The sequence below is a fragment of the Heloderma suspectum genome, chromosome 1, assembly GCF_057233095.1.
Source record: "Heloderma suspectum isolate Gila_16-S chromosome 1, 16-S_ref, whole genome shotgun sequence".
In the NCBI taxonomy this organism is placed as follows: Eukaryota; Metazoa; Chordata; class Lepidosauria; order Squamata; family Helodermatidae; genus Heloderma; species Heloderma suspectum.
In genome coordinates, this window is record NC_139458.1 from 225,725,316 (window position 1) to 225,739,576 (window position 14,261).

Consider the following 14,261-nt stretch of genomic DNA (forward strand, 5'->3'; position numbering starts at 1 on the left):
GAGGCTCTCATCTGAAGTGACTACAGTGAAAATTGGTTACTTGATGGGCACCCCTTGGACAGTTGGGTTACTAAAGCCTCAACCTCTCAAGGATACCTCTTCAGGAAAAGGAATCTTTAGATGAAGTCACCCAGCCATGACATACTGGTCAGGGAGAAGCCACTGAAACTTTTGCTGGTGAAACCTGACATAGGAGAAAGCATATATGTGCAGGAAATCATCAGACCTTGAATGTGAGCTAAGATAATGACATCTCTGTATGAAGATCTCAGCGCAGTGTTGATGGCAGTGCTGAACGTGTCAGAACTGTTTTGTTTTGGTATCTATTACCATCCCTAGAGGCTCCAGCCTTTGTGCTGGAATGAGGCAACTCTTCAAATCACTGACAGAAACCCATGAACTAACAGGTAGTTCTTGGTACATTGGACATGTAGCAAGTTATAGTGAAGAAGGAGGTTGTCCAAATATGGGTAAACATTTATGCCTATATTGGCCCCAGGAGCATAGCCAAGTCATTTATAGTGTTAGAGGGGCCTAGAGATCCATAATGCTTGCTTAAGCTCATTATTGGTGCAATTCCCTTGCTAGTAATCCTCTGAGCATGTGAAGGTGATTCAAAAGGCCGATAACAGCCTTCTCAGTGCATTCCTTACTGATGAGTAGAAAGCCTTATCAAGCACTCTGCCTGGGAAGCGAAGTTTGTTTACAGGTGGCTGTGCTTGAGAACCAAACACTTCTAGCTTATGCTGGGAATGAACGCTAGGGGTGCTTGCTAGTGTTATGTTGCCTTATTGCCAACAGATAGAGTATAAGACCCACTGTACCCAATAGCTCAGGGTTCAGAGAAGCTGTCTGATCCAACCGTTGGGTACACCTATGTGCTGTAAGTTACCCAATAAAGTTATCCTTGTAAGTAAACCTTTGAGTCTGATTTATCACTATCTTGGCACCTCTCACCTAAGAGTTCAACGCCCACGGCCGGGGCGACACAATGCCCTGCGCTTCAGATGAGCTAACAGACAGATCATGAACTTTGTAACAACATGAGGAATGGAAGAAAGGTTAAATGGAACAACTTTGTATTGATAAGTGGCATGAGCTGTCATTAAACCTGAAGTACCTTTGATGGTGGGGGTGCATTGGGGCATGCTGGTCAGCCTCCGTTGAATGGGCTTCTGTGATACAATGCAGTGTCTCTATTTTTCTTGGCTACTACAAAGACATTAAATGCCTGAGAATCTTTGAGACTGAGATACTTCCTTTATGGAATGGATATCAGTTAGATGTTGAATTGCTTGTAGCACCTTTGTGTGCCTTTCTGGTGATCTGGGTCTTGGGGATGGAGTAAACGTCTTGTGAGGTTTATATGTACGTTCTAGACAGTAGCCCTTCCGGATGGTTTGGACAACCAATTAGTGAATGAGGACTCCCAGGCTTGGTGAAGAAATTGGAGCTTCCCCGATAAGAAGGTCTTGAAAGTCAGGACTGCTGTTGCTGCCTGCCTGTTTTAGGATGGTCTGAACTAGATATGTGAGCAGAGGACCAGGGTTTGCTTCTGGGCTAGCAAGTCTTGCATCACTTGCCTTGAATTGTGGAATGTGAAGATTAAGGGAGGACATGAAAGCTGTCTTCAAGTATCTGAGGGGTGGTCATTTAGAAGATGTAACAGTCTTGTTTTCTGTTACCCAGAAGGCAGCACTAGAACCAAGGTGGAAATTGCAAGGAAGTGACTAAACATTAGGAGAAACAGCAGAATGGACTGGCTTGGGCTCTGTTTGCTGAAGGTATTTAAGCAGAGGTTGAACAGCCATCTGTCCTGGATGCTGTAGTTGCATCCTGCATTGTAGATGCTATGTTGACCTGCAATGCAGGTGGTTGAATTAGATACATTTATTTATTTTGTTGCCCCAAGCTCTTAGATGACCTCCAAGTTCCTTTCCAAGTAAAATTCTATAAAAGGAGCTGTGATGCTGGCTGTTAGGTTTGTGCTTCTCTCTCTAACAGAAGGCATAATTTGCACTTATCTTTAGTTCACAGAAAGATATTGTTTAGGGCAAGGGTGCAGAACAGTTTTTACCCTGAATTGGTGAAGTTCTCAGGGGCTGCATTCCAGTGGTGGGTAGGGCAAAACAGGGCAGGGCAAAAGGGGTGAGGCCAAAAATACAAACAATACCAGTATATTTTAGCTGAAAGCTCTTACTGCTAGTAACTAAGCATCGAGAGAGGCATTTCAACTTTTTAGAATGGGGAAACACAAGCACAAAAGATGGGTAACCACCAAATGATTGACAGTCAGAGGAAAAGGGGATGGGGCCATTGGGCAATCCCAGAGGGCTAGATTTGGCTCCAAGGGGCTGAGGTTCTGCATTCCTAGTTTAGGGTTTCTTCCTCTGAAAAGGAAGTATGACCAGGGTTGTATTGAGGTGGCATCTTCATTCCAGTGTATGATGCACAGATTCTTCCCGACTACATCCACTGTCATAGGCAGAAAAGTATATAACATCAAAGCCAGTATTTGCCTTAAAGCCAGACACTTTAAAAGTTCTTTGTGGAGTTTAGGATGGTCAGAGGAAAAGTTCTGCATAATATCATTAAGACACAGGATCAGATCTCAAGCAAAGATAGAAAGGGCAGCCAAGGCTTTAATGGCCTGGGCAGACAGAGGCTTTGTTCCAGCTGTTTCTTTTTTTAGGAAATTATCCCATTGTTTGGAAACACAGCACCTGAGATCAGTGCAGCCACAGAGGCATCTATGAAGGGAACCTTAAGGACATCCATAGTAGGATTGGGAAGAATGTAGAATGTATTAGCCATGCAGTGAGCACCCATTAATTGGGGGAGGCTAGCCCACTTGCTATTCATCGCCTCTGAAATGGAATGGCTCACTGAAGGAGTTCAATAGTAGGAAAAACTTCTTCCCCTGCCCTACTTGTATGGTCCAGAGCTTGAAGAGGCTGGTGAGGAAGATGGTGAAGAGACCCATGCTTTCTACTCCTCAGATATATTTAGCAATATTTTTTAATCCATTAACAAAAGTTTAGATTAAGGATTTTGCTGTTCATATTCCGTGTGGCAGGGTCCAGGTCAGGCCTGTCTCTAGGTATTTTGGTGTCCTAGGCAAAGTGGTGTTTCGGTGCCTCAGGAGACATGCTGCCATCTCTTCTGTTCTCTCCCCCTGCCCCTTGGCTGCCCCTGCTGCCACTCCCCCCCGATCCTCCAGGCTCTGACCTTCTCTTTTTCTCCAGCCATCCTCCTCCTCCTCCTCTTTACTCTCCACAGTGTGTGCCTCCCCCTTTATGTCTTGCTTGAAGGCATCCTTCCTTTAAATGAGGCATTTGGGGTGAGGTAGCCCTGGAGATCTTCAAATTCAGGGGGTTGTTGCCCTCTGAATTTGGCACCCTGTTGCTACCCCCTTTGAGGTAGCAAATTTAACTCAGGTCTGTTGGTGACCCAAGGAAAGACAGCTGCTATTAGGTGCTGTTCATCCAAGATGGTCACCTGGAAAAGCACTTGAACACCAGCATCACCTGAGCCATCCAAATGGAATGCAGTAGAAAAGAAAATGAGGTAGAACTGCCTCTGTACTAGGTTGTGTCCTGGGGCAGAGGCCTTATCTGTGACTGTCCTATTTGACTAGTACAGTCAGAACCTGGGGGGTGAAGCTGCATTTTACGTTCCCTGAATGTGTCTGCACTAAGTCAGCTGTGGAAGCTAGAAGCACTTCAATTCCATGGCCTCCTGCTTTTATTGAGTGGCTGTCACTTTATAGGATGCCCACTTTGGTCTTTTTTGCCTAAGGCATTTTGCCCAAGTCCTTCCCATCATGAATAAATAACCAGGGAGAGAGAGAGAGAAAGGCCTGGTTATGCCTGAAAATAGCTTTTAAATATGTATATTTTAAAATAGTGGGAACACCAACAAGTGCCCTGTTTCTGCGGAACAAGCAGGAGTAAAATTGGGGGGGACGGACAATTTTGTCTCTTCTCACTGGAACAATTTTGATAAGCCCTGCCGCTGGAGTTAGTGGGAGGAATATCCAACTCTTGAAACGCTTATGTTTTGGGAGAGCACACAGTCTCATTGCATCCCTTTCACAATATCCACAATGAGAGCAGCAAACACTTATAAAATTGCAGTTTACAAAAATATTGAATTGGGCAATGACTAAAGTTGTTGACAGATATAAATATAATGCAACCACTGCCAGTTGATGTTGCTTGCAAGATCCTGGAGAAATTCAAGATGGACTAAAATAAATTCAGATTTCTGAGAATCTGACCTGTGGAATTCGCTGTGGACCAACCTCCTCAGGCCACACGGAATCCATGCACTTTCAGATCGTTGTTTTTTTTACTTTCCCAAAATGTATGCAAATTTATTTGTAAGAAAATACACAAGTTTCTGCTGAGACTGGAAAATATATGCAGGGAAAAGTTGAACAGAATGGGGGACAATATGCTAAATGTTACATACTACTGTAAATTACATAAATTGCTGCGAACACTCTTACGGAATTATTTTTGTATTTTTTCACATGACGGAGAGAATTCAAATCTGTCTATGAGCAGATGCCAGAATGACACAACTCCGCACAGTCCATGAAACACACACGGGATGGATTTCACAAAATCCAGACATCCCTATGTGATACTTCAAAGGGTAGACAAAGCCCTGTATCGTTATGCTGAAGGACATACATTTTTAGACATCATCTTGGTATTTCATATAGTTCATTTCAAGCATTCAGAACACTTCATATTACCTCAGCAGTCCTTGGACAGCCCTATAGGGTATGCCAGGAATAGCCCTGTATTGCATATGTGAGGACTGAGGCTGAGATTATACTGTCTTGCTTAAGACCACCTATTGAATTTGTGACTGAGGTGAGAATGGAAACCAGCTCACAATTAGCATTCTTAGCCATTATATTATGCTACCATCCCTGCATAAGTTGGCCTTTGTGTATATGTACACTCTAAGGTACAAACTACTTTCCCATCCTCAACTTGTCTATGTATAATACCAAAACTGAATGAGCCCTGTGCATACTGCAGGCTTGCTTGCTTTAGAGACAGCAATTCTAGTCTGAGGTTTGGTGCCCCCCACCCCCATTGGCTATAAGAGGAGTGAAAGAGCTGTTCTAACTTGAAGAATTTTCATACTTCATTAGTATAACTGTCTATTGCAGTTATCTTTTTTTTTTAATAGTTTGTTTGCATGCGCTTCAGTTATAAAAGAAACGTTATCGATCACACTTTTTCCTGCTTACTGTTACAATGCAATCCTGTTTGTCTATTTAGAAATAAATCCCATTGAGTTTGGGGCTTACTTCCAGGTAAGTGGGTATAGAATTGGAGTTTTAGTTTACCTGTACTTTTTACATTTGATTTTCCCAGGATCAGCTTTCAGCAACTGTCTGTATACTAGAGTGCTATTAAGAAAAATGTATCTAGGATGGCAATCTTATGCATAATTATGTTAGAATATGCCCTATTGAACACAGTAGGATTTACCTCTGCATAAGCATAAGACTGTGCATATATATTATATGTATTTATACATTTATATATTAAGAAACTCTGAATAAAATAAAGTGGATTGGTATAATCTTGAACGTTTTTATGTTCAGAGTAACTGAAATTTAAATTGATATTTTTTGTAATATTTCCAGATTAAATGTAAACTCATTGAAGATCATACAAATGAGTTAAGAGGAACTAGAAAGAATGTCCAGGAAATGGAACAGACTCATAACGCAGAAGCTGAAGAATGGAAATGGGAACAGGAGGGTTTGGAAAAAAAATCTGAAGAGAAAATATCATTGCTGTGCGAAGAGCTTGAAAACAAGGCAGAATATGAAAAGCAAGCTACGCAAAGGCAATTTGAACTTCATGAAGCTGAAATTACATGGCTTCAAGGGCAGCAGGCTGTTAGAATTATAGAATTAGAGAAATCTCTAAATGAGCAGCAGAACAATGTCCAGCAGTTGGAAGACAGTTTAGCAAATGCAGAGAAGACTTTGGCTCAATATGACAGTGAATTAACATCCACAAAGGCCGTCATGGCTGAAAAGTTAGAAAAAGCTAAATACATGGTGCAGAAAGAATATAAAGCTAAACTTCAAGATGCACAGAGCAGGTTTGTAATTTATTATTATTATATGTATACAGCTTTCTGTGAGGTGGGTTAGTTTTTTTAAACAACCCAAGGTGATAACCAATGGGTTGTTCTAGGGGTTGTTTTACCCATGGTGGGTTGGTGTGTCATCGAAACCCAGGACACCCAATCCATCATGGGTAGATGGCATTGGGCAGAAAGTGCAACAGCAATCACTCTTTGTGATCATGTCTAAGCCACTTTCAGTGGCCCTTTCCCCTTGCCAGCAACGGCATGTACCAAAGCGTCGCTTTGGGGGAGCTGTCACTGGCCCCCCTTTGTCCTGTCATTCTCCCGTCCCGCTCTGACCCCCTATCGCAGCTGCAGCCCATTTTTCCCTTTTTCTTTTTTTTATTGGTTAGCTGCTGTTGCGCTATAGTGGCTGTCCAAAATAGAGAGGCTTGAGTTAGCAAGGTCATCCACAGGGTTCAAGGGCTTCCCCTGAACATCGAACCCCCACTTGCCCGAGTGCCCAGTAACTGTTTTTCACAGTGCCCCCCACATTTCCCCATTTTTGATCCCTTACGGATTAACATTTCCTAAAGCGATAGGGAGTGAAAAACGGGGAGGCATGTGGGGCACTCTGAAAAACAGGGGACTCAGGCAAGTGGGGGATTCAAAACAGGGCACTGGTTTTTCCTAGGAGAGTAACTGCTTCCTTCACCAATTATCTTTTTCTTCTTCTGTTTTTCTTCATGTCACTGTATCACAGTTCCTCTGGAACAACTGACAGCAGCCAGGGACATCGTGTTCCTGTTACATTCCAATAATAATAATAATAATAATAATAATAATAATAATAATAATGATGATGGTGATGGTGATGGTGATGGTGATGGTGATGATGATAAATGGAGAAGAAGGCTATTAATGCTTACTACGCAGGATGACTATATACTATTGTTCAGTGTCAGAGGCAGTATTCCTATCTACACCTCCCCGTTTTTTGCTCCCTACCGCTTTAGGAGATGTTAATGCGTAAAGGATCAAAAATGGGGAAATGTGTGGGGCATCATGAAAAACAGTTGCTGTGGACTCGGGCAAGTGGGGATTTGAAGCAGAGCACCCCCAAGGTTCAGGGGAAGCCCTTGAACCTTATGGATAACCTTGTTAAGTCAAGTCTTTCTATTCTGGGCAGCCACTAAAGTGCAAAAGCAGCTAACAGTTAAAAAAAGAAAAAGGAAAAAAAAGGGCTGCGACTGTGACTGCGGGTTGGAGCGGGTATTGTGGAATGGCAGAATGAAGGGGGCAGGCAGTGATAGCTCCTCCAAAGTGCCCTTGTATTTAAACTAGAGCAACCAGCAGTAGACTCTGCTGGAAGCAAAGCTTTGATAATTTGGAAAGCTTCCCCGCTTTCACTAGGACTCTGAACCTATTTGAATTTATTCTGTGTGCTGAACCCAGGCTCTTCTGTTGTAATGCTTGTGAACTGATTCTAGTCAAGGACTTAAGTTGTGATCTGTTAACTGTGGTTCTTCTTCGTGGTCTCTGTGCCTCACACATATGGGCTCTGTGCCTGTGCGGAGCCTTGAATCGGGAAACTTCTAAAACTTCTAAAGCTGAGGAGTTTTGGCAGGAACGCCTCCCCCACCGTCCAGCGTATGTATCCTTAGTGTGTTCCCGCCTCTTCCCTCACTTCTCTTTCAACTGCCATTGCATGCGCCTCATGGGGAACTACTCTTCATTCGTCAGGTAACATACAAAAAAAAAAGCTGAGGTTTTATTCAGTCTTTTCTTTTTCTCTCGTTGTTCTATCTTTCCTTATTTTTACTTTTATTTGGTTTAATTTTGCAGCCTTTGCGATAGCCATGAGGTTGCATGGCCCTCCAGGCATCTTTCAAAAAGCGCACCCGTTGTGGGGCTAAGTTACCTCACAAAGATGGGCATAGTTTGCCTGTTCTGCCTGGGGGAAGGGCATGTTGTGGGAACTTGTCTACACTGCAACGCCTTCTCAAAGCAGGCGAGGAAAAATAGATCTGGTCGACTTAAAGCTGCTTCGTGGAAGAGGGCTTTGGAGTTCTAGACGTTGGTACAGAAGTTTATCCTTACATAGATGACTGACTTCTGGTAGCGTCCATGAAGTCACAGCTCCTGCGGTCGATAGAGGTGACCTGTGACCTTCTTCTTACTCTTGGACTATGTATCAACCTCAAAAAGTTTCACCTGCTGCATACTCAGAGCATAACATTCATAGGGGCATTACTGGACTCCGAAGTGGGCAGAGCTTTCTTACCCGATACCAGACAGAAGACACTAGTCACATTCGCATCAAACGTGCTGGCAAGCAAATCCACCACAGCATACAACATACAACGTTTACTGGGGTTTATGGCGGCTACTATGACTGTCGTCCGCTATGCACATTTGCAGATGAGATCCCTTAGATAATCCACTTTATCCAGAAATCCCTGGAGCTGAGAAGCTCCCACACATGCCAGCATCTTGTCCAAGAATGAAATATTAGAGACCTGCCATAAATTATCAAATACAGTGGGGTTCAGGGAGTGTTTTTTAATATATATCTGTTAAAAAGATGGAATCTTCCCTTATCATAAAGAGGCATTCATCACTACCCTTACCCACTGAGCAACACAATCTGGCTGCTTTTATAAGTCAGGAAGGGCAAGGGTCCAGCACGCAAGTGGTAGGCCTCACCTCTTGAAGTATCCTATCGACATCCTCAGGCTGCACAAATTGAAAAGTATCCATTATACCAACAAGCAGGGGCCAAAGTTACATCCACCAGATCTGTATCGACTATGGCATCCAAGTTGGAACAGATATGATTGATTTTATCTGCAAAGTGTTGTGCAAATTGTTCACAATGGGCTATCAAGTGGCCAGCTCTTCTTCTCATGGGCCAGAATATAATATTTCTCTGACCACCTGAAAAAGTTCTGTTAGTGGTGGAGAAGTACAATTTCTTCACCACCCTCACTGCCATGGGATATTTTGGCTCCACTCAGTGGGAGAGGACACTCATAAGCAATCCTATCAACCACCCAGGCCATTTCTCCATTGCATTGGTCAAATGGCTTCAGCAGAATTGCCTTCCAAAGTGACAGGAAAACCCCGCAAAGCCATCATAAAATCATCCAGGTCCTTCAGTCTCCTGGAGCAGACTGTCTTCAGAGGCTGTGAGTCCCAGCAAGTCCAAACCCCACCAGGTAGGGATCTGTCCATGGCAATGGAACTACAGAAAGTTCCTCCATCCCTAGATCACCATCATCCTGCCCTATAGAGAAAATCAGGTTCAAAATGTGTCCTGCCGAATGAATGGGGTCAGATACTAATTTTGACAGACTGATGGTTGCAAGGGAGCGCAACAAGCCAAGGAGACTCTAGCAGTGACCCTGAGAGCAGCCCAGAGAGCTCAGAAAGGAAGGCTGTTGGCAGCAAGGCGGGAGATACACCAACAGAATCCCTTTTCTGAACTGACCATCCAGCCTAGGTGATAAGCTTCATCAGAGACATTGGCCTTGTATTGACAGGCTTAATTTTTGTATAATTATATTGTGGTGATTAAGAATAAAGTGTCAGACAAGTCACCAATCTCCTATATATTTTTTAGCTTTATTGCCTGAGCTTTCCTGTAGGCTTAAGGCTATTAACAATAATTTTATATACAAGGAAGTATTTGCTTATATCCATATTGTCTCCATCACAAACCATTTTTCCTAGACCTTGAATAGAAAGATGATATCCTCTATATACCTTTACCAAACACCAGAAAGTAGAATTTCCCTCTTATGGATGTTCCAAGCCTGCTTTGTGAAGAAGCGGGTTGAACACCCATCTTGAGTATTGGATTGGAGTGTAATTTAAGGGTGGCAAAACTTTTAACAATGATGTACCTCAAACTAATAAAACAAATGCATTAAAAACAATTAAAAACACAACAGTAACAGAATAAAAACAACACACAATCCAACAGACCAACTTACATGCCAAAGGTAAATAAAAATAATTACATGTGTACTGCCTGCCAAATTGTAATATGCATATATGTGTAACACCATCAAGCTGATACAACAGTGTGCATTTTCAGTACAGTGGATGTACCATTCTTCCTGCCTTGGGAGGTTGTTTAGCTAGGGAAAGCTATGTGCATATCCTTATATCTGTTGCAAAATCATTTGTGGTGGTATGGGATGGTACAAGTGGCTTTTCAGCTAGAGAGGAACTGAAATACTTGGGTGTACACTCGGTTTCCAGGGGGACTGGAAAGACAGAGATCAACTCTTTCTGTTTCAAAAGGCAAAAAAGGTAAGTATGTCCTGTAGCTGTTGTTTTGAGAGAGGGGGGATTGAAAACTATTGACAATTACTAACAGTCTGTCTTTTCTATGGAGTTTCAACATGAAGTATTATCTTATCCTTGGAGGAGCAAGTTTTAGCAAGCTTGTCTTCGAAAGCTTTCATTTAGTGGTTGACTTATCTCTTCAAATATAGAAGTGGGTTTTTTTTAAGCCAAGACACTTTCTGTCGCTTCTTTTGGCCAGGGACTGTTTTGTTCCATAGAGTAATGGACCCATCCATTGTTATCATGGGACAGAAAATAGAAGGGTGCTGTATTTAAAATATGAAGAACGTTTTGGCTTTACATTCTCATTACAGGCACAGGAAATGCAAATAGTGCTTTTGGCACGTTAAAAATTCTCTTAGAAGAAATATGTGTTGTTGGGGTTAAACATGAAATTGATTTGTGTAATACCTACTCTTTGAACTGTGGTGTTTAATAGTGGGTTTTTTTCCTACCTTCTACTTCTAGATTTATGGAAAATGGTAAAGCTACGACTAAACAAATCACAAGAGAACATGAAATTCTCCTTCACGAGCTGAGGGAAAAGCATGTAAGTGAGCTGGAACTTCAAAGTAAAGAGTTGCAGCGTAAACATAAGGAACAAATTTTGTCCCTCACATCCAATCGACAGACAGAGCACCAAGCTGAAATTGAAACTCTTAAGTCTACATTAGAAAGGGAAAAGCAGACCTGGCTAGAAACCCATGTAACAGATGTGCAGAATAATCATCAAGCACAAATTACAGAATTGGAGAGTAAGCATTTATCAAATTAGGATACCCTGGAGACTACATATCTATCTGAAATTCAGCTCCCACGAGATGAGCACAAACAAGCTCTTGAGGATTTACAGGTAGATTTGAGAGAACAGTTGTTTCAGAAGGATAAGGAAATCAAATGCTTTTGGCTCAAGAATTAGATGGGATGAAACTTAAATATGCTTTCTAAAGCAGTCTGAAAATACAGATGGCAAGTGTTCACACAGAAAAACTTCAAATAATGTCTACAGAACTGGGAGAAGCTTGTAAGGTGTGTGGGGATAGTAAATGATTGCTGTTGGTTTTGAGTTCTGGTTTAAACAATACAGGCTAATTCAGATGTCACAGCCAGCTCATTCTCCCTTCCTTTCCCCCTGTTACGTACACATTCCCTTCTCTACCTTCTGGTTCACAATAACTATATTAGGGGCTGGGAACCACTTTCATGAGGGCCGAATTGGCCCCAGGTTGCGACAACAGGCTCTGCATACCAGCAGTTGGTGGATCCACCATCCAAAGTAAATGGAGCCCCTCCTGGCATGAATCCCCCACTTTCTTTCTCTCCCTCCCTCCCTCTCTCTCATACACATACACATGCACGTGCACACAGACACACACACACACACTGTGCACACGCACACACACTGTGAGTGTGTCAAATCAGGTGAAGCTCCATTTTTTGTTCACCAAATGTGTCTGTGCCAAGTCAGCTGTGGAAGCTAGAGGCACATCAGTTCCATGGCTTCCTGCTTTTAATGTGTAGCTGTTGCTTTGTGGGATGTCCACTTAAGTCTTTTTTGCCTAAAATGTTTTGTCTAAGTCCTTTCCACCCTGGATCAATAAGCAAGGACAGAGAGGGAGAAGGCCCGGTTGCACCTGAAAATAGTTTTAGGGCGCAATGCTATCAGGATAGTTGGCTGCCTCTGAAATTGGAGGCGGCCGACTATCCAATGCGGGGCAGGCGGAGCATGGAGGGTCTGGCCGCCCTGCATTTGCGGGTACACAGCTGATTTTGGCTGTCTAGCTGGGGACGTCGGAGCAGGCGGCGGACAGTGCATAGGAAGCATCGTAATGATGCTTCTGTGGCCCCCTCCCCAGGAATGCCCACTTTTCACCCACTCTGCACTACAGTTACGAGCGTGGAGATGGGGAAGAAACACACCACTTACGAGGGGGAGGGGAGCACTGTTTCTGAGAACCAAAAAATCCTATGACCGCCTAGACATTGTCTAGTGGCCATAGTATTGCTCTCTTAAAGATATTATTTTTAAATGGGGGGAGCTCCAACAAATGCACTGTTTCTGTGGAACAAAACTGGGAGGGGGTTCTTGTCCCTCCAGAAGGGATAGTATCAAAAGAGTTTTGATAAGCCCTGCCTTTTCCAGTTGGGAAAGGTGAGGGAACAGCACAGCTCTCAGCCAGCTTTGCCCATCCCTTTCCTTCCTGACTGGGGAAGATTAGGGGTGGGTAAAGTCCTGAGCTGACGACTCGAGGAGCAGGCTCAGTCTGGTGCTGGCTTCACTCCCCCCTCACTTACTTCAATCAGGGAAAGCTGAGGGGGGGAACAAAGCTGATTGCGTTGCAATCTTGCCAAGTGCTCCCTGAGGATGTAGCTCAGTTGGGAGCTGCTTTTCTGTCCTCTCTATTTTCTCTGAGGGGGCAGAGCTTCACCTGAGGCTTGCTCAGGCCAGATGAGGAGACCTGGCAGGCTGAATTTGGCCTGCAGAGCAGAGGTTCCCCATCTCTGAACTATATGATAGTTGTGATTTCTGAATTAATCAAATTATGGGTATCACTATCTACAGTTTGTCTCTAAATGAGAACACAAACAATTTGAAGTGAGTTTCTACTTTTAGTTCAGAGGTAAAGTATGCTTTTTGTTGTAGTAATCTATCCAATTTGGACATCACAGCAAAATATTGACTGTAGACCAGGACATGGAGAAGGGAATCAGTGGAAAGGGAACACACAAGCCTGCACCATTTACCAGCCAAATCATGTTTGGTCCAGTTAATTATTGTATAGGTTTCAACTGTTTTTGTTTTCTTTTAGACTCTCCCAGCTAGTACAAAGTTTTATCCTTTTCCCTTCAAACCTTCTATCTTAGATTGTGTAGCTGTAGGGAGGGTTCTGTTCACTTTATCTTTGTATAGCACTTAATGTATATTAGGCAGTCTTGTAAGTAATAATGGTAGTGGTGATTATTACATCTGAATTATGCCATAGTTTCTGAATGAAAATGGATTGTGTTATTTGCATAATTTAAATAAAAGCTTTTGATCCTATGCGTGCTAATTTTGGATTGAGAAGATAGGGAAGACAGAAGATGGAGTAATTGAAGATTGGACATCAGAAGGCTTCTAACCCTTAAAATTCTTGAATTTGTCATTCTAAGGCAGTCAAGAAAGCAAAGAACTATTAGTTTAAAAACTAGCATGCATAATTTCAGTGGGGTAGTTGTGTTAGTCTGTTGCAGCAAAACAACAAAGTGTCTTGTGGTACCTTAGAGACTAATGCACATATTATGGCATAAGGTTTTGTGGACTACAGCCATAAAATAAACTTTTATGTACTACAGCATTTGATGAAGTAGCCTATAGTCCATCAAAGCTTATGTAATAATAAATGTGTTAGTTGTTAAAGTGATCCCCGTGTATGCTGGTTGCGAGCTGCTTAGTTAGCATAATTGTTCTCGCCAGGCATGGGTTGTTGTGATGTCTGAACCCGGCAAGGGTGAGTGGCTGGGGTAGTTTATGAACCATCCTGAAACCCTAGAACAAACCATGCAGTTCAGGATGGATCCTATGGCATTTTGACTATGGTGTGTTTTAAACTGGATGTTCGAAAGTTATCTTTTTGGCTTTGCACCTCATGGAGCATCTAGTTGTTGGAATGCAACTCAGAACTGAGCAGAAAGAAATACGTTTGTGATAAACTCTAAAGTATGTGCAATCTATAAGCAAAGCAACAAAATGAGCTATAATAATTTAATTTGGCCAGGTAGCAAATGTCCATGCTTCTTTTGTTTGGAAAGATGAACTGCCT

General features: G+C 42.7%; 1 protein-coding gene across 19 annotated transcripts in view; it reads left to right on the forward strand.

Moving 5' to 3' along the window:
- The window catches only part of PCNT (pericentrin), a 278,152-nt gene that overhangs the window by 84,666 nt on the left and 179,225 nt on the right, over nucleotides 1–14,261 (forward strand). For all 19 annotated transcript variants that reach the window (XM_084820798.1, XM_084820789.1, XM_084820783.1 and 16 more), the window contains 2 exons: nucleotides 5,672–6,138; nucleotides 10,927–11,008. In XM_084820798.1, the coding sequence (XP_084676924.1) occupies nucleotides 5,672–6,138; nucleotides 10,927–11,008 (549 nt within the window). The remainder of the gene's footprint in view (nucleotides 1–5,671; nucleotides 6,139–10,926; nucleotides 11,009–14,261) is intronic.